Below are 24,748 nucleotides of genomic sequence, written 5' to 3'. Positions count from 1 at the left end.
ACATGCCAGTCCCACTGATAAATTTGCGTTTTCTATTCAATTAAAGCACGAATCGCCCCCACTCTCACCCAACGTCGACGCCTGGGAAAGGTGACTGGTTGTAAGAACAGATCATAGTCGGCCTCACTCTTGCCTTGCAGCTACCGCTCTCCATTAGCAGTGACATGTAAGCCAAGTTTGACAGCACAGTCAAGGCTGTCACGGCAAGGCAGACCTCTCACTTCTGTATTCGATAGTTAAATGCAGTAATGATACTGATTTTGTATGTGGAAAGTGCTGACATGTAAGGCTAATTAGCCTAAAAGAATTTTTTTGTCACGTTTCGCAAAAGTTAAGTCTGTGTGCACAGACTTATCTTACCAAACTTTCAGCTGCCAAACAATGACTCTTGGACGCAGTGTCAACTGGTCATGCCCACATGCGCTAAAAAATGCGCTTAATGATCACGATACACCCCTGAAGTGTGGGGAGGCTTTGATATTACAGGTGTTTTTTTTTTATGACTCAATTATTTTTAATAAATTCAAACAATGAGAAGCAGTGCATTTTCATGTGCTTATGGTGCCCCGACATACTAGAGACAGTCATAACGACACCCTGTAAATTCACTCTGGATTAAACACAGCTCCAGTGGTTGCATTTAGGGATCACAACCATTTTCTTTTACAACCCATGCATGTGCTCTCCAGTCCCCATAAGAAAAAGAACCAACCAGTCTGACAGGAGACAGCAAGCCAGTGGGTCTGTCATTACTCTCCAGTCTTTGGTTAATATTGGTGAGGGGGGTTGCCCACTATGGTATGTAGGCTTGTAACTGCTGTTAGGGCCAAGGCAGCATCCATTTGGAACTTGGCCACCCTCAATTTGCTCTTTGTGCTGAGTGGGGAGTAAACACCCTAGATACTTATTGGAACTTGAGGTAACACAGGTGAGCTGTCAAACAGTTGGAGCCAAGCCTTCATCAGACATTGACCAGTACTATGCATTCAGCAAATACATACATAAAAAAATACTTGGCAAGTAGACTAGCAGAACTCTACGTCTCATTTCATGTGCCCGAGGGTGTGAGTGACATCAGACTTAATGCTATTGAGACCTAATGCTTCCAGAAACACCCTTTTCAAACCATCTTTGCACTCATTGCTATTTTGGATTGCAAGCTTTTGACATCTGAATGAAATCTTGTAACCATGTTACTTAATTTCATCCCGTCGACAAAATCTGACTCTTTTGCTTCCTGACAAAGGTAATATGGGCTTGATTCCCGCTGGTGTCAGGGTCCTTGTGAGCATACTACAAGTGTAATTTATGAAATCCTTAATATTCAATGAAATCCAGCAGTGAACACTGAGGATGCTGTGTAATGCTTTGTCAGATGTAATGTCTGTCTGAAGTATAAACAGCTATATGTATGTGGTACTGCATATATTTATGCAGCAGTGTTTCCTATTGTAATTCCTATAGAATGAAATTTCATATCCTTGAGCAAGATAAATTAACAGCAATGACACAGTGCATATTGGTATCGCTATATCTAGGCTTACAGTTTACAATTTACAATTTAAATTTCCAGCTGTAATCCCAGCTCAGTGAGGAAGATGCTTTTTTTGTGGTTATTCACTAAAGCCCTGTCTAAAAAAAGTCTTTAGACATATTTGTCTGTACAATGGGGATTTACACTTCATAGTACCTGTATAAAAGGGCCATCAGTTGGGAACCTCTGCCTCAGAAGACAGTGCTTAAATGGTTGTCCAAGGGAAGTATAACTCAGATTTACATACACTTACATAATTTCATAAAGTAATCATTTAACACCACCATCTATATTTAGTCAGTTAACCCTCTCAGTATTTTTCATATTAAACACAAGTACTTTCAGTCAGGTTAATCATTTCACACTACCAATTTCAACATGTTGGATAACCAATGCACCGTGCAAGTTCTGTATTTTTCCAGCAGGCTGGCAGAGCTCCCCCTCCCCCCGATGCACCCCAAAGTCAACAAGTTGCACGTACACCAAAGACCGCACCCATAAACTTCTCGTCCAGGTCAGGATTAGCCAGCTGACCTGTCCATCCAGGCTGCCCTCTGACCTTACGGCCAATAGGGTTAAAGATACAGGTCAGCATATATAAGACTCGCATCCCCCCCGATCGTCAGATCAACCCCCACTCCGGCGAGAAGAAGTCAGAACCTGGACAGTTTAAGTTAATGCGGTGTGCGTCAGTGACGACTCAACCACACACACAAACACATACATCCACATACCTATACCTAAACCAGACCATCTCAGCCAAACCCCCTTTTTGTAATTCAAGTGTGCTCATGTCGTGCTGTGCGTTTTAATAAATACAAAAAACCCAAATTGGATGCTTGGATTGTGTTCTGTAACAGCGCAAAGGCACAGCGACACAGGGAGCAGCTCACCTCACACTGCACTCTCAGTCACCCTCCTTTTCAGTACCAATAATTAATTCCAGAGACAAACTCTTCCTCAGAAAAAAGGAGGACAGGCAATCTCGTGAGATGTCTCACTCATGGACGTCTGTCTTTGACTTCCCGGGTTACCAAGTTCTCTTTCAGTCAACACATTAGACATCTCATTACAAAGATATTAACAGTGCCCCTTTTGTCATGCAAAATGATCTCAAACAGCCTGCTAAATGTACTGTGATGTTCCCGCTTTACACCAGGGACTCCCCCTTCTGTGTATAGGGGCTAAGGGCATGTCCTTTGGATGTGACAGCATAACATTTTACTTGACCAGATACCCTTACTAAGGTCACCCATGGCTCAAACCTCTGACCCTTATATTATGAGATAAACACCTAACTAACCAAGCTACATGAAATGTACTGTGATATTATTTGAAATTCCCCGTGTGCACTCATCCTCAGGACAGCATCTAGCAAAACAATAGAACCTCACAAATATAAAGTTTGAAAGACCTCGTGGCGCAATGGTAGCGTGTCTGACTCCAGATCAGAAGGTTGCGTGTTCAAATCACGTCGGGGTCATTTCTCTTTGCATCTCTCTGTTGCTGGCTTTCAGATTGTTGAACTGTTCCTGCATACATCGGGTCACTCATTAGGACCTACAGTCACTGAGCAGTTTATTAGGAACACCTGTACACCTACTTATTCATGCAATTATCTAATCAGGCAATTAGGTGGCAGCAGTGCAATGCATAAAATTATGCAGATACGGGTCAGGAGCTTCAGTTAATGTTCACATCAACCATTAGAATGGGGAAAAAATGTTATCTCAGCAATATCGACCATGGCATGATTGTTGGTGTCAGACAGGTTAGTTTGAGTATTTCTGTAACTGCTGATCTCCTGGGATTTTCACACACAAGAGTCTCAAGAGTTTACTCAGAATGGTGCAAAAAACTAAAAACATCCAGTGAGTGGCGGTTCTGCAGACAGAAACGCCTTGTAGATGAGAGAGGTCAACGGAGAATGGCCAGACTGGTTCAAGCTGACAGAGAGGCAATTCAGTAACTCAGATAACAATTCGGTATAATTGTGGCATGCAGAGAAGCATCTCAGAATGCACAACACTTCAAACCTTGACGCAGATAGGCTACAACAGCAGAAGACCACGTCAGGTTCCACTCCTGTCAGCCAAGAACAGAAAGCTAGGCTGCAGTGGGCACAGACTCACCAAAACTGGACACCTGAAGACCGGAAAAATGTAGCCTGGTCTGATGAATCTCGATTTCTGCTGAGACACTCAGATGGTAGGGTCAGAATTTTGTGCCAACAGCATGAATGCATAGACCCAACCTGCCTTGTGTCAACAGTCCAGGCTGGTGGCAGTGGTGTTATGGTGCGGAGAATGTTTTCTAATCAGTCATCGCTTGAATGCCACAGCCTATTTGAATATTGTTGCTGACCATGTGCATCCCTTCATGGCCACAATTTACCCATCCTCTAATGGCTACTTCCAGCATGATAATACACCATATCACAAAGCAAAAGTCATCTCAAACCGGTTTCAGGAACATGACAATGAGTTCGATGTTCTTCAGTGGCCTTCCCAGTCACCAGATCTGAATCCAGTAGAACACCTTTGGGATGTGGCAGAACAGGAGATTCGCAGCATGAATGTGCAGCTGACAAATCTGCAGAAATTGTGTGATGCAATCATGTCAACATGGACCAGAATCTCAAAGGAATGTTTCCAACATCTTGGGGAATCCATGTCACGAAGAATTGAGGCTGTTTTGAGAGCAAAGGGAGGCCTTACCCAGTATTAGTATACCTAATAAAGTACTCAGTGAGTGTATGTTCCATCCCGCCTGCTATGGTCTGCGAGGTGTTTTGCGATTAGACCACCATGCACCAGAAGGTCACAAACTGGGCTCTTCGCATGCGTGGTTCCTCATTGCTAGAATGAGTTGCCCAATTCCATCCAATCTCCCTCACAGTTTTCAAGAAGTGCCTAAAGACTCACCTTTTCCGTGAAACCGTCACCTCCACAGCCATGAACTAACCAACCCCCATACACGTGACCCCCACTAATGTCGATAGCTTCCATGTCCCAATGTATTACTTATCTTTAGATGATGTATATTTCATGGCACTTCCTTATAGATACTATAAATCTATACTGATGCTTATACTGTCTAGTGTGCACTTACTTTTATGATGTACATTTCCCTCCTTCTAAAACAGACAAAGGTTAGCACTTATTTTTTTTGATACTTTATGTTGGAGGTACATGATAGCTTGCATTATGAGATTATAGACCCACTTGTATCTGTCTGCAGGTCATTCTTTTACTTTCCTTCAACATTTGTTGCATTTGTATCTGGTCTGCTACTGAACTTAGCTTCAGTATTTATGAGACAGACAGCTCCTTAATGGCTACATGCTTCCGATCTATGAAGTCACCATGGATAAGTGTCTGCCAAATGAATAAATGTAATGTGAATGTAATGTAAAAATGGACCAAGATGTAACTTTTCCCCCAGTGGAATGTAGGAAGTTCTGCTTACTCAAAGTTATATGCCATTGCAATCACTTCCACAGTCCATATAACACAGTGAGGATAATGATTTCCCTTGATAGGCTTGGCAAAACATAAAGGTGCTCACTACTAAGCACACCACCCATATCAATGTTGATGTGAACTATTTGGACTGAACATAGTGCATTATGTCACTTTTGTTCGAGTAAGTAGAAAAGCAGATGTACAGAATTTGAACAGATCCATTGTTATGAATTTACGAGCAAATGCTTGATTACAGTGTATTGTCACCTTTGTTTATCCAGGGCAAATAGAATAAAAAATCTGTAGATTAAGTCAGAATAAAAATCACTCACATTCTTGGTGGTAGCCAGCAGAAATCATAACAGAATGCACAATGCACTATCAGTAGCATTGACATGTCCTATGAAAGAACCAGTGTACTAGCCACTTGAAAACTGAAAACAGATGGTTTGCGCACTTCATGAGATGACAAACCAAGGGAGTGTGCCCATGTTGTTGTATCACTAAATCCTCTACAGCTGGAAGATATAACTCCCAAATACACTTAATAGTGGATAACTGCACAATGGCAAAACTACATGTTGTTCACATCACCTATAAAACATCTGTCACTTTAGGTCACATATCACACTTTAGTTGTAGGAATATTCAGAGGCAGGCGCACTGTCCTTAAATTGCACATCTCCCAGTCCAAGGTAAAAAAAAAACCCCTACAATTGTTGTTGTGGTTAAAAAAAATCTTGCCCTGTGCTTGAGATAGCAAGTCGCTGTAAAATAAAATAAAATGTTCCCTGGTGTGTCCACACAGGACAAATATAATCTCTGCCAACCACAGTCTCTCCAGCCAGTGCAGGGCAACCAAAGGCAGGATTAAACCATAATTCTGCCCAGAGTGCAGTCTCCACTCCACTGGGTGAGAGTTTCCTCTTGACAGTGTAAGTACAAAAGCCCACAAAAACTGACACCATTCACGTATGACATCACAAATGATAGATTAAGCTTCAGTGACATTAAAAATACTGGCCGCTCCCTTGTTCTTTCTTTCTTGCACATGGTTTTCAAATGCAAACTTCCACAGAAACCACCGCCTGCTGTTAAGAGACACTTTCCTGTTTGTGAATGTGCAAGCTATTAGCAAAAGGAGAAATTAGAGTGGAAACTATTCCTTGATAAATGAAGCATCAACATTTTTTCCTTAGGATCTGACTCCATTATCCTCGAGGTACATAGGCTGGATGCCTGAGAGGTGAATGAAGCTTCACTTCTGGCAAGCACAATCCTCAGTGAATTGGCTCTGCAAGAAAGGAAAGCAGTACTGGAAACAAATTCAGAAGAAGATGAATGACCACAGCGTCAACACCAATGACCATTTTGCGATGACCAAGATTCTTCAGTGTGGATGGCAAGATGCACCTAATCAAGGGGAGGTTACCCACTATTTCAAATCCCTCATGAATACAAGCCCAGGTGGAACCACCACCACCAACACTGAGGCCATTAGCCTTAATGTACACTCAGGTGTAGACAATGCTGAAACACTGTCATTACTGAGCACAACGGGTGGCACTGTATGTCACTGAATTTACAGACTTGGAGTCATATTCTCTTTCAACCAGCTTCTCCATGTAAGTGAAGTAGATGCTCAATCCATTGTCAGCCAGAGCAAAACCAAAAGTTAATCTGCTTTCCACCACAACTTTCCTAATTGCAGCCGCTTGTGGTAACAAAAGGGACATATCTATGCAGGAATACTGGCATTCCTTGCCTAAGTAACAGGTAAAAACGCAATGTTTCAGTGTTAAACATTGTAGTGGGGTCACCACTGGTTGAACTGCGTCACTCTTCAGAGAGCCCATTATGTGATGTATAAGAGGACTAATTAAAAAAGGAGAGCAAGCTGTACCAGTGGATGTGTGTATGTTTAACTCCAGGTTTGTTCAGACAACGCACTGACACAGTGAATGTGTGTGAAACGGCTTACACTTGACCTATAACAATTCTGAGCCATGACCTTCAGGGAAGGTATAGTACGCATAATTTGTTTACTCGCCATCAGGGGGCACAAGCAGGGAGCCCAAGATAGAGATAATCTCTCTGACTCTTGGGAATGGATAGCACAATGCTGCTTGCTTCTCCTTCCTTCCCTGAGAGGCAAAAGGACCTGTTGCTGCTGGGAAAAAAAAACTTTGAAGATGCAATTGTCACCATACCAGTTTTTTTTTCTCAGCGGTGTCTGCTATTTGTAAGGTGGCAGGAGGTTCTCAGGTATTTTCCAGCCTAGTAGGCTGGGTGGCATGTATCATCTAGAAAAAGGTGGGTCTGTATTGCAGTGGCTGCTATAGAATATGAAGTACTTTCTGTTGAGACCCCTTGCTTGTCATTGGTTTCAAATCAAAGCCCTATAGCTGAGAACAGCAGTTTCATGAGTTCATCAAGAAGTGTAACTTCTCTTTGTCTGCTGTGGTAGACGAGTTCGGCCTTCTGTCATTGCACAGCTTATGAAGCATGTGTGCCTTCAGCAGCCAAAATTTGTAGCTTGCAAAAATAATTGTGTTGTAGATAGACTTTCAAACACAGTATATCCTCAAATGTTTTCCAGAAGTGGTATAAAAGTTTCACTGACTATAGATTACGTCCCTCGATTCCTCCATGTAAGTGAACAGCATGGTAGACACATTTGTGGGAGGTGTAACACTTGGTACACTTTTAGTGACTGATTATCCATATAGCAAAACTAGTACACACTACCAGCTAGATACCCACTGGTGAGTCAACAAAGTGGTAAGTCGGCTACAAACGAGTCAACCAAAAATGAACTGACTCGAAATGAATTTGCTCTTGCTAAAAATAAATTTAAACTTAGTGATGCTACGACGTGCATCTCAAAAAATCACTTAATGGAGGAAAAAAAGAATGGTCAGCTAATTTGTAGGATAATCAAATGCAACTATCCAGAAAAGTAACAAAACAATCATGTAACAAAACATTTAATTTATTTGAAAGTTTTATTGTATCCACATCCAAGTGATTAAGCACAGTTTGACAGTAAATATAAATTCATTTTTTATACAATTGATCTTTATATATGTGTACCAAATTAACCTTCATCCCATAAAAATCATTTTGTTAAAAAAATATTACAAATGTTTTGAAAGAATTTAAAAATATAACATGGGGAATAATAATAATAATAATAATAATAATAATAATAATAATTAATTGACAGGGACTACTGCAAAACATTTAACTCCTTTCTCACAGAGGAGTTATATCTATATCTATATGTCTATCTTTATCTATATCTATATCTATATCCATCTACGTACAGTATAGATATATAGATATATAAATATTTGTGGAAACCATCTGATTCCTCAGAATTATTTTCCAGTGGACCCCATAGATTTAACAAATAAATAAATAAAAAAAATTGAAACAATCTTTATTGTGTGGTGCAGAATTCTTCTGTTGTTGAATATTTGGTAATCTCCAGTTGTGAATACTTGGTGTGTAAAGTTATTAAATTCTTCAAAAATGTTTGTTAGGTGACTTAACCATGTTTTATAAAGTGACAGATTTGCATACTTGTTCTATGATTAATTTAAGATTTGTACACTGTATACACTTATCTGGGATAAGACATTCTGTACTTCCTGGAATACAAAAAACAAAAAAACCCCAAAAAAACAAACAAACAAAAAAACAGCGGCACAAACATTCAAATTCCCTTCAAGTCGTCTTCATCAACAATTTGACTTCTTAAAAGATATTTAAGGTATTGCACATTATTTTGTAAGAAATAAAACATGGTTTCTAAGGCTCAGTTAAGAACTGTAAGAACTGAGAGTTTAAAGCTCTCCCTCACTTTCATAAGGCACTTAAGGTGAAATAAAATGGCACTGAATTCAACATACTTTCAGAGAATTCCTCAAACTTTGGCGTTAAGTCATAAATACACACTGAATGCCCTACACATGTAAACACACACACACATACACTCAATTCTGCAGACAAAGACATGTGTAAACACATAGACGCAGATTGCACTGTGGTATTAAGTTCCTCTTTCTTATGGCCCCTATTAGTTTCATTGGTTTATGGATTTCTGCTAATTATTCCACTGTCACTGACTTGGCCAGGTTCCTGGGACAGTCCACCTGAAAGGTAGACCAGATGCATTAGGTTAACATACTTAAGACAAAACATCATCCAGTCATCAGAAATATCAAAGTATATATCAAAATATCAAAGCATAAGTTAATAGATTATAATACACTTGCAGTAGAACAAGCTAGTGCTGGTATAAGGCTTAAGAGATAAAAAACAGTGATAAAAATTTAATACTGTCAAACAGTTCTTATTGTTTCAGTTCTTCCTATACACCATTAATTTACAACAACCAATTATGGAAAATCTGTAGTACTTCCACTACAATTCTATAGTTTGTGTATAATGGTATTGATATGCTACGGATTATATTGAGCTGGAGGGAGTTAGCTGGTTAGACGTTTCTACATCCCATTTTGAGAATCTGTGCAATGGTCTGTGTTTATTAAAAGTTGTTAAAAGTGTAAGATAAATGACAGTGATGTAAAAGAGAGTGACATACGTCGTATCCTCTGAGTACAGCCAGGTGGAAGGACATGAGCTGTAGAGGAATAACACTGAGGATGCCCTGCAGGCAGTCCACGGTGTGGGGCAGCTCGATGCTCTTATAGGCATTCTGAGTGATCTCTGTATCATCCTGGCAACACAGGATGATGGGCCGACCCTGAGAGGGAAACATATGAAAGAGAGAGACTGTGATCAGTACTAAAACCTCACTCAAAATCTCACACTCAGTGGTGCGTCTGTGTCTATGTGTTTGTCTGATTTTGACTTTGTGTAGCACTGTGTGTGTGTATGTGTGTGTGTGTGTGTGTGCAAGTGTGTATGTGTGTGCACTTGTGAATGCGAGTGTGTGTGTGTGTACGTCTGTGTGCATGTGTGTATGTGTGTGCACTTGTGAATGTGAGTGTGTGTGTGTGTGTGTGTGTGTGTGTGTGTGTGTGTGTGTGTGTGCGTGTGTGTGTATGTATACCTGTCTTGCTGTGACTTGTTGCAGGGCGTTTTGACACTTGGTGTAGCAGGCATCTCTCATTATGATCATGATGACTGGCATGTGATGGTCTATGAGAGCCAGGGGCCCATGTTTCAGCTCTCCAGCCAGAATGCCTTCAGAGTGCATGTACGTGATCTCTTTGATTTTCTGTGGAAGAAAAACCAGCCGTTACATGACACATATTCAACATGCTGCGAACTGAGAATCTTATGTAACAACTTCTCAGATACAGTTGCACATTAATGGTTAAAAACCCAGTCAAGAATTCCCCATGGCTCTATACATAAATATAGTTCAATATGCTCACCAGTGCCCCCTCCAGACAGGTGGCGTAGTTGTAACCACGACCCATGACCAGCAGGGACTTTTGTTGGTACAACTCGTCAGCTATAAACTTGATTTTATCATCGAGTGCCAGAACTTCTTTGATCAGCTCTGAGGAAAAAACAAGGAGAATTTAATAACAGCACATAGAGGCTTAAGATACTACAAGTTAAAGTTCACTAGATCAAATGCTCAGTTTGCAGTCAGTCAGAACACAGAGAATGTTGGTGAGTTATAAAGTTCTAAAACAGCAGAGGAGAGATAGGAGTGCATCTGTGTGAACTTATAGATAGAAAACACTGGAGGGTTGCAGCTAATGATGACTGATAAGATGAAGGACATTTTTGCGCACACACACACACACACACACACACACACACACACCTGGGAGCACACGGAGGCCACCGATTATCTCCAGCCGTCTCTTCTGCAGAGACAGCCTGTCCTCACTCATCATTAACCCAAACATGACCAGAGCCACAAACTGACTGGTGTAGGCCTGTACAGCAAACCAGAGAGAGACAGAGAGAGAGAGAGAGAGAGAGACAGAGAGAGAGAGAGAGAGAGATCGTAAATCAGGGGTAATTAACTCTGTTGTGTGTCTTTTGTTTACGTAAACCACTAACTGTCACACATCTGTTTTCCTCATAGAGATCATTATATAATTAAAGGGTGAGGCTGGAAACCCACAGGAATTCCTGCTGCTGAGAATCATTGTTTAATAACCCTGTTGTAAATCACCAAAGCCACAAATGCTATGAGTACAACCAAAAAAAAAACACACAGGAAACACAAACAAAATAATGGGAGAATACGTCCCAGTTACTGGCCTATCACACCTTATCCCATCCACATAAGCTCTTTCCTATCTCTGAGGAGAGCTAGTCTCTTTGTGGTGAACCACACGAAGTACCTTTGTGCTGGCGACGCCAATCTCAGGCCCGGCATTGATATGAACTCCGCAGTCTGTCTCCCGCGAGATGGAGCTGCCGACGGTGTTGGTGACACCAACAGTCAGTGCCCCACGATCCTTACAATAGCGCAGTGCCATCAGTGAGTCAGCTGTCTCTCCTGTTAGCAAACAACATCAACCATATATGTGGTTACTGGGACTGTCACCTGAGCAACCAGCAGTTATTGCTCTAATGAACTTCCTTACTTTAACTTTTGGTGTATGTTATTATGGTGCAACTAAATCGCTAAATTTGAACAAGAGGAATATTGGGAGTATGTTCTTGTGTACCCGATTGGCTGATGAAAAAACAGACGTCGTCTCTGAAGACAGGGGTGATGCGATCCAAGAAATCACTAGCCAGCTCCACCATGACAGGAAGCTCTGTAAGCTCCTCCAGGATCTGCCGAGTCTACAGACAAAACAGGAGACCATACACGGAAATGAGAAATAATGCAGCTATATGTGGCAAACTGCATTTAAAATTCTGTTCATTTTATTTTACATCTTTGTCAGACAATTAAAACACGTCTCCCTATCCTAACACCAAACCATCACGCTAATAAAACATCTCTTGTTGGCAACGCACCGCCAATCCTGCATGAAAACTGGTCCCACAGCCAATTATGATGAGGCGTCGGCATCGCTTGATCTCCTTCAGATGGTCCTTCAACCCACCAAGGACCACTGCACACAAACAAACAATTTTCTTGATTTATGCTCATGCTTTTAGTGTGTCCTGTTCCAACCACAAAACCGTTATCACGAATCATCTCATGACAGAGTTGTGAATTCCGTGTGCCTGTATTGCAGTTGTGTGCCTTGCTCAAGGACCAGCTGAAATCTGTGCTCTACTTGTAAATGCCAAATGGATGTATAAGCACTCTAAATCACTCCAGTGGGGTCTGTTGCCAGTTTTAACAGACTAATACAGGCAGAACGTCACAGTACCTGCATTGGTTTCAAAGCAGATTCTTCCTCTCATGGTGTTGACGACAGATTCAGGTTGCTCAAAGATCTCTTTTTGCATGAATGCCTTGAAATTGCCTAAAGAAGAGATATAATCTTAGCACAAAGAGAAGAGGACATATGGAAGAAACTTGCTCACCCCCCAAAACATTAAGAACCCTGACTGCCTGTAACTGCACCATAGTTAAAAACTCAAACTCAGACCATTAGAAGCCTTAGTAAGTTCTTTAAATTGAAAATCTCAACTCTTTCATGCCCTGTGAGAGACTTATAAATATCATATGTAACTGAGAAACTGCACAGATTTGAAGATTTCTCAAAGAAGTCCAGCCGTCATGTCACTATTTAACATAACCTCAACTGCATCTATTCACCACAGTTTTTTCAGATCAGCAACCCTGTAGATTTCCTGAACTACAAAATGGCATTGAAACACAAACCCCATTTCTCCTTTAGAAATAAACTTGAAAGAGTAGATGAACCTGTTCTCCGAAATTAGTGTTACTATTTTTACAAGAATCGCATCTCCATTGTCCCTTGAATGCCTTCGGATCTTAAAATTCCTCACCGGTCACATTCCATAGTAAATGAGTCAGGAGATCAGGAAATGTGGGGCAAACCTTTCATGATCTGTTGCAGCTCCATTTGTAGAGTCTGGATGACACGCACAGAATCTTCCCCTGCACTGCGAGTCATGCGATGCAGGGACAGCTTCCCACCAGCCACTGCGGCAATATCATCATCCTCCAGGTAGATCACCTTATTGGTGTGCTCAATGATAGCACTGCTCAGCAGAAGAGGGGAGAGGAGAAATGTGTGAAGAGACAGTATTGAGGTTCAGTCAGTAAATGTGTCATATGTACAAGTAGAACATCCACTTGCTTTAGAGGACAGTCCATTATTGTTATGTCAACTTCTCTGCTCAAGTCAATGTTGTAATGGTGATTTGTAGACACAGGGGAGCAGTGTTGAGCAACCAAAGTTTTCAAGATGGAGACTTTAGAGCTCTGCGCCATTAATATAATAGTTTATCTTAAGTCCTGTAGTATATAGGAGGAAATAACCTGACCAGATTTATTTTTATGATGCTGATGGGGCTTACAGTAACTTGCTTTGTTTCGTTGAGGACAAAAGTCCAGCTGATTTAGGTTCATGGTAACTACTCTTACAGACGCTGCTGATCAGGTGAGGAGGGCATAGACCTGTTTCCAAGGTTAAAATTAGTTCTTAATTAGAGAGTGAGGACAACCAACCAGCTGTCCTACTCCTCAGACATTCTGTAGTCTACCCCCAAGCTAAGAAGGATGAAAGAAATGTACTAGGGGTGGGGCTAGTGGGGTGGGGGTGGCTGGGATGGGATTCTGGACTGAATGTGTTAGGGTGTGTGTGTTACCTGGCGTCAGAAGCAAAGTAAAACTCCATAGCCTTGCGGTCATGGACAGAGTGCAGAGCTGTAGTGCTGTCTGATCTGTTTCTAAGGTTCTTCTCCTCAAGATCCCCCCTGCGCTCACCTAGACAGAAAAAAAAAATCCCCTGATATCACACAGCCATGACCAATGAAATGATGGAATGAGTCTGGGAGAGGACAATAAAAATGCAGAAAGAGCAAAAGATAGGGATTATGATTATGGGATTCAAAGTTGCTGATTAAAAAAAATCTTGTTTTTAGTCAATTTCATTGTTTAAGATGAAAAAACTATATCCATATTCATAGTTAGATATCAGTATAGTATCTGGATAATATTTAGATCATATTTAGCAAATAGTTCACAATTAATGTACTTCAGGCTCTCTGATGTTGCCACATGGCCTTAGGTCACGCACACAGAGACATGAACATGATACTGGGGAGACTTTGCTACCTCAATATTTATGAATCATTAAACACATATCATTAGCTTATGTATACTGAAGATAACAAAGATATCACTTTGTGTCATGAGTCAGGGGCAGGTATTTTTTTAAGGCAGGTGTTCTGGATACTTAAATACTATGATGTAATAATCTCATAGAAATCACTACATAAACAGCTATCAGCTGTCTCACAAAATCATTTCCAGTAAAGTAAATTGTTCAGTAACATCTTTATTAATGTAGACCTAGTCTGTACAGTGCAGTGTATGGGATGACAGAACACTACTTTGTGTAGAATGTGACCCTTATATAAATACATATATATATATATATATATATATATATATATACACACACATACATACATACATACATACATACATATATATATATATAAACTTTTGGATTCCTCTGAGATATTTATGTTTAACTTCAACCTGTCTTTAAAAATGTCTGCACTGGGTTTTAGAATGAATCAAGAGGGGGTACTTTTGATCCACTTTTCTTATTCCGAGGGAGTCATTTCTTTTCTAGGTAATCATTTCTCTTCCCAAGGAAGCCCCTGTCAGGAATGCAGGGAAGGGTGACAGTCAATAGCCTATTGGTTTCTTTTCAGAAGTCAATTATTTAATTCATGGTATTTAAATAATTAAAATAAAGACTAGTAATATGCAACACCCTTTGACACACTTCAGTTTGAAAGCAGATTGAAGAACACTTTCCTAATGTAGTTTTGACACTGTTGTACAATGAGTCATTGCTGTGCACTAAATTACATTTCCTGAAATTCAAACACATTGCCAGTACTGATTGTGAAGTCTCATGTCAGGGGATCAGTTTGTACCGCACAATTAGTATTCCATTTAAGTAGCCCATTTAAAGGGACCATTGTCTATGTGGCACAGCCTGGATCAAACCCTGGATGTATGAACTATTTTTACCTGTAATGTGATCATGATTCCTACAGGCTATACAGCTAAACTGTGTATTGTTTACTGTCACCTAATCCATACACTCCCCATGGAAATGTGGTTTTAAATTCTTGAGAAATTCTGCTGAAAGGGCAGGAATGTTAGAAAGGGAGATGAATGGCCAGTGCCCATTTCTGAGGAGATAACCACACTGATCTGAGTAAGGGTCAAATTCTTTAACTAGATTTGACAACTACACATATGTACATAAACACACTGGACTCTTACTGGCCCAGCTGCTGCTTGCCCTTTCACCCTTATGCTACTCATTACAAGGGTATTTGTTGCAGAACCAAACATTCTGGTAACTTCTGGCAGTCTTGTTATATCATTTAATGTGATATTTGCTCTGTGCCCAGAAATAGAATGCAAGGGCTGATTAAAGTTTAGTTACTTTTCTGGGCTGGGAAGCTGAGGGGTTCTCCTAAAAGAAGAAGAAGAAGAAGAAGAAGAGAACAATGACAACAACAACAACAACAACAACAACAACAACAAGAAAACACTCACTACATTTATATTGGATCGGAATCTCTTCTCTAGACAGCTCATACTGGCTCCTCACACCGATCAGCAGAGGACTTCCTCTCCTGTGAGAGAGAGAAAGAGAGCATCAGAAAGATTTATATGACCATGAAAAGCTTGTTGAGCATGTCACAATGGAGACAGGTAAGAAGAGGGAACAGGATAATAAAAATCTCCACCAAAGTCCCTCACAGTCAAGACCTTCTGATAGTTGCTAGCACACAATTTCTTTTGTTTTCATGTAAACAAATGACTGCCCAGAGATGACATCATCACAGGCCACATAAATGACCCATGCTTGGTGAGGGTGAGGTCTTTATGGTATATTCAGCTTGGGTGGAAAACTAATTTGAGCTTAATAAAACATGAACGTTGCTCTGGAGAACGGCTTAAATGAAAGGCAGGCAAAGGCTAAAAGTCTTTCAACTGCACACCACGACAAATGAAAGTCCAACAAAAAGCCAACAAACTATGAAAATACAAGACAAGTAACCATTTTGGTTTCACATTTACTTAGGTGAGGCTTCCAGGTGAGAGGAGTGGATGGGTATGAATGTTATCAGTTGTGAAGAAATGCAATAAAATATGGACTTTGCACAGGAGGCCTGTAAATTATGTCTGCACAACCTGCGTCTGAGTCATTTTCTGGTAAATTATGTCTTTGCAATGACGATCTTCCAGTAATTTATATAAAGTTGGAGGATATATCTGCTGGTATCTATATGACCAAATATCACAATATCAGATGGTAGTCATACTGGGTGGTTTTAATGTGGGGAGGATTTACGTGATAAATGCCAATAAACAACCAAGCCCACTAAACACAAAGTCCATGTGGTATTGAAGTGTGCTAAGAGCTATTCCATCGGGCCTCAGTCCTGTCTGACAGTTTACTCGAAAAAGACCTCTCTACATGGACCACATAGTGAGTTCACGGAGAACACGGCAAAGTGACACTGCTGAGTTTATATGAGAGTACATAAGAAACTCCAAACAGGCTCTCCGAAATATAAGCCCCTCTCAGAGAGGACCTGGTACTATAAAATTTTACAATATTAAAAAAAACTGTGTTGGCTCTACTTGTGAAAATTAAGGCAACATATTCCAAGCAAGAATGAGTAAAGGTTGTGTAAGTTGTTTTGAATTTACTTAAATAAGTAGTGTTCTTAAAAAAAAAAAAGGAAAATGTTTTCAAAAATCTTTTCATTTTACTAATACTGATAAAGTGTCGATGTAGCGGCCACACACGACACTTCCAGAGAATTATTACATCATTTCAGTTCAACAGATGTGCCGCTTATTGCTCACACTCAATATGTTATGTAATAATATAACAGCAGGGGAATAAGGGCACTAACTGGAAGGTTGTGAATCTGCATAAATGGCTTGATGGCTCTCTACCAATATGCCCTTGATCAAGGCTTTTGCCCTTCAGAAAGGCACCCTCTGGCACCTTCCACAAAAAACAAGGCTGTAACAATGCATGAACGAGAGTGTAAGCTGTAAGCAGCGTGGGCTTCCTTCTGTTTGACATTAATTCGACAATTTCTTGCCTGTCAATAACTGCCTTTACTCAGTTAATTTCTTAGACAACTTACTAAAATCAGTAAAATGAAAACACGTGATAATTTTTTTAGCCCACCAAAATATTGAGGAATCAAGAATTTAAAAACTGATAAAAGTAATGTTATGTAGCACATCAGAACATCATTGTTCCACAGGGTAATACAGTTCATATAATGTGAATGATCTTAATATAGAAGCTGATAGTAGGAGCACTTTTAAAGTAAGAGCCAAGCCATGTACTAATCAGTTATACACACTGGCTTGGCTCTGACAACCCCACTGTGCTCTCTCTCTCTCTCTCTCTCACATACACACATACACACACACACATACACACACACAAACACAGACATTCTTGCACTGAAACAAATCAACACACAAATTCACTAGCTGAAACACAGAGAGGCTCAGCAGATGGTAATCATTACAAAAAAAAAAGCTCTGTTCTGTGATTGGCTTGGCACAGTTTTCCTCTTATTCCATTAAATGATTCATAATGGGATAATACCACATTCCACACCATATCAGAGGCTCTTTTTTCACTATTTTTTTTTATTTCCTGTTAACACAGCTCAGAAGAACCCAGCATGACTGACCCAGTTCTGACTCTGAGAGAGAGGAATGTGTGTCTAAAGGTGTCCTCAGTCCCATAGGAAGCTGAGTGACCTTTCTCACCAATGCCCATCTTCAGGACATGGACAAATAGGGAGAGAGGGAAAAGCACGCAGTGTCAGAGTAAGAAACATACAAACAAACACAGAGAGAGAGAGAGAAAGAGAGAGAGAGAGAGAGAGAGAGAAAGAGAGAGAGAGGGAGAGGGAGAGGTAGAGAGACAGTACTTGGCAACACTGACCTGGTGGCAACAGCTTCCCCTGGGAAGTGGACACTTTTGAAAACCAGAGCAAAAGCACCCTCCTGTAAAAAAGTGGAAAAAGAGAAGGAAAGCTGAAAAAAAATGGTGATGACAAAACCAGACTTTCTCAACAGATATGATACGCCCATATGCACTGGTATAGAAATATAATTTATTAGAACATGGCTGAACAGTTTACTGGAGCAACATCTTGGAGGCAATGATGATTGCAGGTCAATTTTTTACTCACTCACATTTCAGAAAAGACAGATGCTATTGTTAGGACTGAAATATTTTTTGCTTCGACAGTGTAACGTTAAAGTGTGTAAAATCTCTGACAAACCGTCTATCAGTCCCTCAGGCTACCAACACCGGAATTATTTCACTTCCCAAATCCAGAGCAATTTGTAAAACCAAAGTTGAGCTCAGAGAGTGAACGTTTCCAGCAAAAATATTTATTAAAGAAACAGAGACATAGGTAGGTTTATCAGCGGAACATCTCACAAGCAGTGGCAGATGGCCAAATGGCCCGTTACTGACTTGAGTTTGGCTAGGTACTCTCGGACAGAATATTCACTAAGTCCTCTGCCATTCAAAGTAAAACAAATCTGGAAACTAAAAAATATGACGTACATGTCATTAACCCGAGCAATTCACCTGTCTCCTCTTATTTTCTAAAAATGTTTTTCCTTTACGCTAACCAAAATGTTCTCTACACATTAAGGGTACAAGTATCCCCAAATATTGTGGTAAACACTAGGAACAGAGCAGTTAGGGAAGTTGTGTATGGGATGCAATGCAATACAATTATTTTACTGCATTATGATATTTAGAAACTGTTGAGCGATGGAAAAAATTGTTAATTAAATTTGTTTTGACCTCTGTCAAAATCATTTAAAAAATCTATGGCAATCTTTGTGCTGAATTTATTCATTGTATGTTTAATTACATAAAGTACTATCAAAAATTCATGGACGAATATTTATCTGCTTGTACTAAGACTGAAATACATTCTAAGTAAACGTTAAAAACCAATTTCACTGAAGCGCCCCAAATTCTGAGGAATTAATTGCATTATATGCATAAGAATATGATGAAAGTAATCCTGTTCAGTCCACCAGAAATCTAAAAATGGGCACAGCTTTTTTTTTCCTCAGGAGGGAGGGATATGCGCCCTGACCCTTTAGCTGAGTATGTCAAAATTTGGGGAACACTTTGTTGATTAGTTCCACATATTACAAGCAGAAAGCGAACCCTGGTGCTGTATGCTGCTTTGCCTTAGTCAGAGCCTCTTTTCTCTCCTCAAGTGGAACTGAGGCCCAGTGTGGAAGGGGCTGTGCAGGGGAGCATTCAAAGCCACTCAGTGCAACAGAGCCCCACACAGAGAGAGCCAAGTCAGGCTGGAATAGCAACAGTGCCTCTGAGCTCAAAGCACTGCTCACTTCATGACCCTGGCCTCCTGTACACACACACGCACGCGTGTGTACACACACACACACACACACACACACACAAACTAACAAAGTCACCCACACCCACAAAACACACAGACACACAGAGACACACACAGACACACACGCACGCATGCACACACACACACACACACACACACACACACACACACACACACAAACTTGGCCTGTTTTCAATTAGCCCAAGGGTAAGACTAGCTCCTGGTTTTCCTGCCTAAGCACTAGCTGCAATAAGGATCCAGTCTCATTTTAAGATAACACACACCTTCCCATTCTACCAAACCAGGCCACCAGCTGAAACCTAAACCAGCCAAAACCCCACAGCTTGGCCTTGTTCATGCAATCTATGCTGAATACTTAAAATAAACCCATGCAATCAGTTTATATAAGATGTTGTAAAATCACGCTGGATCACCGTCTTTTGTGGAATATTGACAGAGGTGCATGAGTTTAATAAACGATAAGAAAACGTGTAATCACTGCCACCAAGAATCCAATATAGCCTCAGATCCCGTAAAAAGATGGTGGGATCAAGCTGTCATTAAACCATAAACCACAGCACATGTGTTCCCAGGAGCAAATTAAACCTCAGCAACTTCAGTTGATGTGTATGGTTCTTTTCAGCTGAAGGCAGTGATGTAACAATGTACTGCCAATCTACCCATCCACTGAAAAGAACTGATCAAGATTTTGTCCCTTTTAATGAACAAGCTGCTGCTCTAAAAAACTGTATTGAAATTAATAAGTGACTCTGATATCTGTGGCAACAGCAGGCTGTGAAGTGTTTCAACAAAAACATCCTGCTACAGAGGGTGTGTTAAGGACACTCAGAATCAGCAATGCTGAGGGAGATTTGTTATACCCCTAAATTAGGACTTCAACTCTCCTCTAACAGCTAGAGTCTTCCATGAAATTTTTGACAAATTGCTTTCTCGTAAGTAACATCCAAAAAGCAAATGTGTTATCACATACATGTAACATGTTAACATCCTCTTAATTAACGCCATCCACAGAAAAGCTGTGACTAAGCTTCCTCTGTCCCAGAAGAAAGAGAGTAAATGAGAAACAACTGGCAGAATGAGGTTTTTTTTTCTCTGAACCAAAGCCCCTGAGTAAGAGTGAAATCCCACCCTGTCTGATGCTTACCAGCTGTTGAATGACGCGCTCCACCAGGGTGGAGAGGGACACGTTGTCGTTCTCGCGATTGTCGTAAAGATATTTGATCAGCTTGGGAATGACCTCTGTGTCTGTATCCGACTCAAACTCGTAGCCTTTGGAATTCTGTCAAAAACACGGGATTGGGAAGCCATGGTTACAGACGAAATCCAGAAAACCAAACAAAACATTGTTTTTTTTTCTTTTGCCTAAGAAAGAGCTAACTCCTGCGCTGACTCTTACTTTCGTTTCTGAAACACAACACTGCGCACATTAACGTATTCTGTGGTTTGTTACTGTGGAATTACTTCTGTAACTGTGTGACTGTAAATCAGCTGTTCAGTTGTTGGACTCAAATTCGGGGTAGCTTGTTTTACAAATGGCTGCTGATTTTATGGATGGAAACCAAGCTTTTTGGGAACCCCCCCTACCCTAAATATGAGGTCTGTAAAAAGATAGGAAAAGAGAGACTAAACAGTATGTATTAGGTAGGAATGAAATCCTTTTCAATTTATATTGTGTCTGCATTACATAATTAAGTGTTTTGAAAGAACTTGTGCTGAATGACAAAATGTGGTGCATAGTTTCACTGAAAAATATTATATTATATTTAATGTGCAATCCTGCCTTGTGTACTGTCTATTTGCTCTTGAAAAACTCCTGTCATTCCACTGCCCACACCCCATATTCAAAGAATTTTTACTTGGCATGATTGGTGCCACAAGAAGTACTGTTCAATTGACACAATATTTTTTTACGGTCCTTCAAGATACACACCCTACTGATGATTATTTCTTTGGTGACCACACGCATCAGGCGCACTGTCTATTTGCTTTAGGTGTGTCTGAGTTAGCGACATACAGACAGCTACATATTACACTGATAAAGGAAAGTGGCAGCTCAGATACAAATGAGGTTTGAAAATACTCAATGTTTGGAATGGACACATGATAAGTTGACAAAGAGATGATGTTTATTGTAGGTTTGGCTGCAAGCACAGTACACAATATGCTACTCAGCACACCCAAATATACTCAACAGCTTACTTAGAATTTTCTTTGCTGAACCTGTGATGTGATGCTTGTGTTGTCATCCCCATGTATGTATGGCTAAGTTGCTATCAGGTTTTTGAAATTTCAAACACTAACAGGATTAATAAAAGACACCTTTTAAGATATAATGCTGCTTACCAGATATTTCTTGAGCTCTTTGTAATTGGTGATGATTCCATTGTGGATCACAACAAATTCTGGAGAGAGAGAGAGAGAGAGAAAGAAAGAGAGAGTGAGGAAGTGTAAGACAAAACTCTGATTTACATATCTGGCATGGTTTCCTAGTCTGTTTCGTATTCCAGTTGGAACAGCCATGTGCACACAGAAGGGGGTGGGATCACGGTTCTGCCAGTTTGAACGCAAAGCAAACTAAAGCTAATTGAACTCTCTGATAAATCTTTTCTGCTCTGTTCTGGTGTTAACACTGTACTGTACAAACCCCACCCCTCCAAAATAAAATGATATAAAATAAAATAACAAGGCAGTCTTTAGCCACCACACTTTGAGTTATCCTAATGTTTTACATTGCTGCCAACTCCAGAACTAGTTGATGTTTTTAAACATTTGATTTGCTTTCTGACTGTGTAATTAAAAAAGGGCACGTTAAGTGACAACTCCAGGTTCTATTGTTCATCTTTGTTTAGTTCTTTTGTTTTGTTCTTTTAGAAGTTTTGGCGATAGGAACTGATCTTTAAGGAGAAACCTCTCTTCATTTCTGTGTGACGTGTCAGAGAGCTTCATGGTCACCAAACCTGCTTCCAAAGAAAGAGGCGTGTATGCCTTTCATGTCTATGCAGGGTTGAGCAAAACTATACGCCTGTGACATCCTGATGCGGGGCAGACAAGTTGTTACCAATCAAAGTCGACCTTTAACCCTCACTTCTTTTGAGTGTGTATCACCTTTCTGGTATCGTCGAAAGAACAAATCAGATTTGTTAGGTGATCCATTTTAAATGGCTACGGTTAAGAAAAACAGATGTTCTATGCTGCCACACGAATGCCATGTTAAGGCAGGAAGTTTGTGTGTCTGTGTGTTTGTGAATATATTTTACCATTGTTCTTATCAGAGCGTTGTGGGTGGCTGTTGACAGCACTTGGTTCTCCATGTGTCGCCCAGCGGGTATGTGCAATGCCAAAGTGTGTGTCCAGCTCAGCGTCCAGGTCAACAGCGTCGTTCTCTGACAATAAAAAAATAAAAGAATAAACCATCAGTGATTCAGAACAAGGGCAATCACACATCCACAGAATCAACTGTCACAGAAGAAGAATCAGGATGAGTGAAGACGAAAGGGAAGAGAAGAAAAATAATGGGTACAACTGCCTGACATACTGTAGATTTCTTCGTCAAGGGCCTTCACCTTTCCCTTTTTCTTAAAAAGGCAGATGTCGCCATTGTCAGTTTTCCCAGAGCCATCCACTGCAACACCTGGGTGAAAACACATTGTGCATGACAGAGTGAGTTACTCAATCATTCAAAAGCAAGTAAAAAACATACAGGAAGTAGTACACACACACACACACACGCACACGCACACAGAGGGGGTGAGAGAGAGAGAGAGAGAGAGAGAGAGAGAGAGAGATTAAAAGAAAAGGAAAACTTTAAAAGTGTTGGCAATTGAGCCCTTCTTTTATTACATTATGCTTTGTATTTACTAATTTTGCCGACATAAAGTTGCCTACATGCCTACATGCTGAACAAATCATCGGTGGCCCTTTCTTACCTGCAGAGTCATAACCCCTGTACTCTAGCCTTTGTAGCCCTTTCAGTAGAGTTGTTAATATCTCCTTCCGTGTCCGTGGGACTCTGTAATTCAGGTAGGCGAAAATACCTGAAAAGCCAACAAGAGTCATGACGTCAGGGTTTCAGAGCGCAGCAAAAAATCATACAGCGCTTTCATACGCGCAACATGACGTAAATAAATTACCAGTGAGCGGTGGGGAGAAAAAGAGTGACAAAGAAACTTTCACTAGTTAAATTAAGTTTGAAGTGCCAGTATGAGCTGGTTTCGACCAAAACTGTGACATTTCATTTGACTCAGTTCGTAGGTTTGACATGAAATAACAAGCTAAGCGACATCAGTTACAGGACAATGGTTCACTTTTATACAGCCACGTAGCTCTCAGCAAACATCCATACTCATTTCCTTGGCATAACGAATTCTTGTTCAAACCTGAGCTGACACCAAGTTGACAGTCAAACTGCTATTGGCGAGCTGACTAAACTCACTCTGGGCTAAAGCCAGTGCTATGGTAAAGCTAGATGATTTAATGACATGTATGTGTATTCTCAACAAAAAACAGAAACATAAATTTGCCCACAATATAATTTTTTAACTTACAAGTAGCGCTATCTGCAGCTGGACCTTGTGACTTCATTACATAGCAGAATGATTAGAGACGTTTACGAGAGAAAAAAAAAAAAACAAAGTCTGAAAAATAAAGCCAAGGGTTGACTTACCACACATTGTTCAACAAAAAGGTCTGCGTTGAAGAAGCTGACTTGTTGCTTTCACAGTTGTACCCTTGTTTCTTCTGAAGGAATCGCTCAAACAATCGCTCCGTCTCCAATTTATAGACCAGCGCTCCACCTCTGGTTTCCAGGGAAACGCCTTACCCTCCCACTTCAGCGCACCCGGATTTATTCACGCGTATGCAGGATCACATTATCAATAGAGCTAAGAACTTATATGCAAACAAACACAGGTTATTTAAAGCACATGACAAGTTCTGAGTTTTTTTTGTTGTTGTTTTCTTTCTTTCTTTCTTTCTTTCTTTCTTTCTTTCTTCCCTTTAAGCGCGTACAGAATTTGTAAAGTCGTACATAACTGTCTACTCACATGCAATGCTTTCACTATCCAGATCACAAAATGAACCAAAGATTTAGCCATAGCTGGGTCTATGGCAAGAGAAAATGTTTCCCAAACAATATTCAACAGACAATGAAACAGACGACTTAATA

General features: G+C 40.4%; 1 protein-coding gene and 1 non-coding gene across 2 annotated transcripts; one reads left to right on the top strand and one right to left on the bottom strand.

Moving 5' to 3' along the window:
- The first annotated feature begins 2,945 nt into the window (after positions 1-2,945).
- Positions 2,946-3,017, top strand: trnaw-cca (transfer RNA tryptophan (anticodon CCA)). The gene has a single exon. It is a non-coding gene; the product is annotated as a tRNA-Trp (tRNA).
- A 6,093-nt stretch (positions 3,018-9,110) lies between these two features.
- On the bottom strand, positions 9,111-24,254 carry gfpt2 (glutamine-fructose-6-phosphate transaminase 2). The gene is made up of 19 exons (XM_030783062.1): positions 24,248-24,254; positions 23,511-23,618; positions 23,120-23,215; positions 22,842-22,967; positions 21,928-21,986; positions 20,729-20,863; positions 18,111-18,172; positions 15,677-15,756; positions 13,738-13,855; positions 12,965-13,128; positions 12,327-12,422; positions 11,965-12,062; positions 11,667-11,787; positions 11,337-11,494; positions 10,808-10,922; positions 10,407-10,534; positions 10,079-10,246; positions 9,608-9,769; positions 9,111-9,155 (listed from the first exon to the last, which is right to left on the bottom strand). The coding sequence occupies exons 1-19, from the start codon at positions 24,252-24,254 to the stop codon at positions 9,111-9,113; spliced, it is 2,046 nt and encodes a 681-aa protein (XP_030638922.1).
- Between the last annotated feature and the right edge of the window lie 494 nt (positions 24,255-24,748).

Source organism: Chanos chanos, chromosome 8 (assembly GCF_902362185.1).
Source record: "Chanos chanos chromosome 8, fChaCha1.1, whole genome shotgun sequence".
Taxonomy (NCBI): Eukaryota; Metazoa; Chordata; class Actinopteri; order Gonorynchiformes; family Chanidae; genus Chanos; species Chanos chanos.
This window is presented reverse-complemented; position numbering and strand designations above follow the sequence as displayed.

Coding starts and splice junctions, on each gene's coding strand:
- gfpt2 (XM_030783062.1), bottom strand. Junction 12,063..12,326: donor CTGCTTTGAAACCAATGCAG/GTACTGTGACGT, acceptor GTTTGTGTGCAG/TGGTCCTTGGTGGGTTGAAG. Junction 9,156..9,607: donor CTGTACTCAGAGGATACGAC/GTATGTCACTCT, acceptor TCTACCTTTCAG/GTGGACTGTCCCAGGAACCT.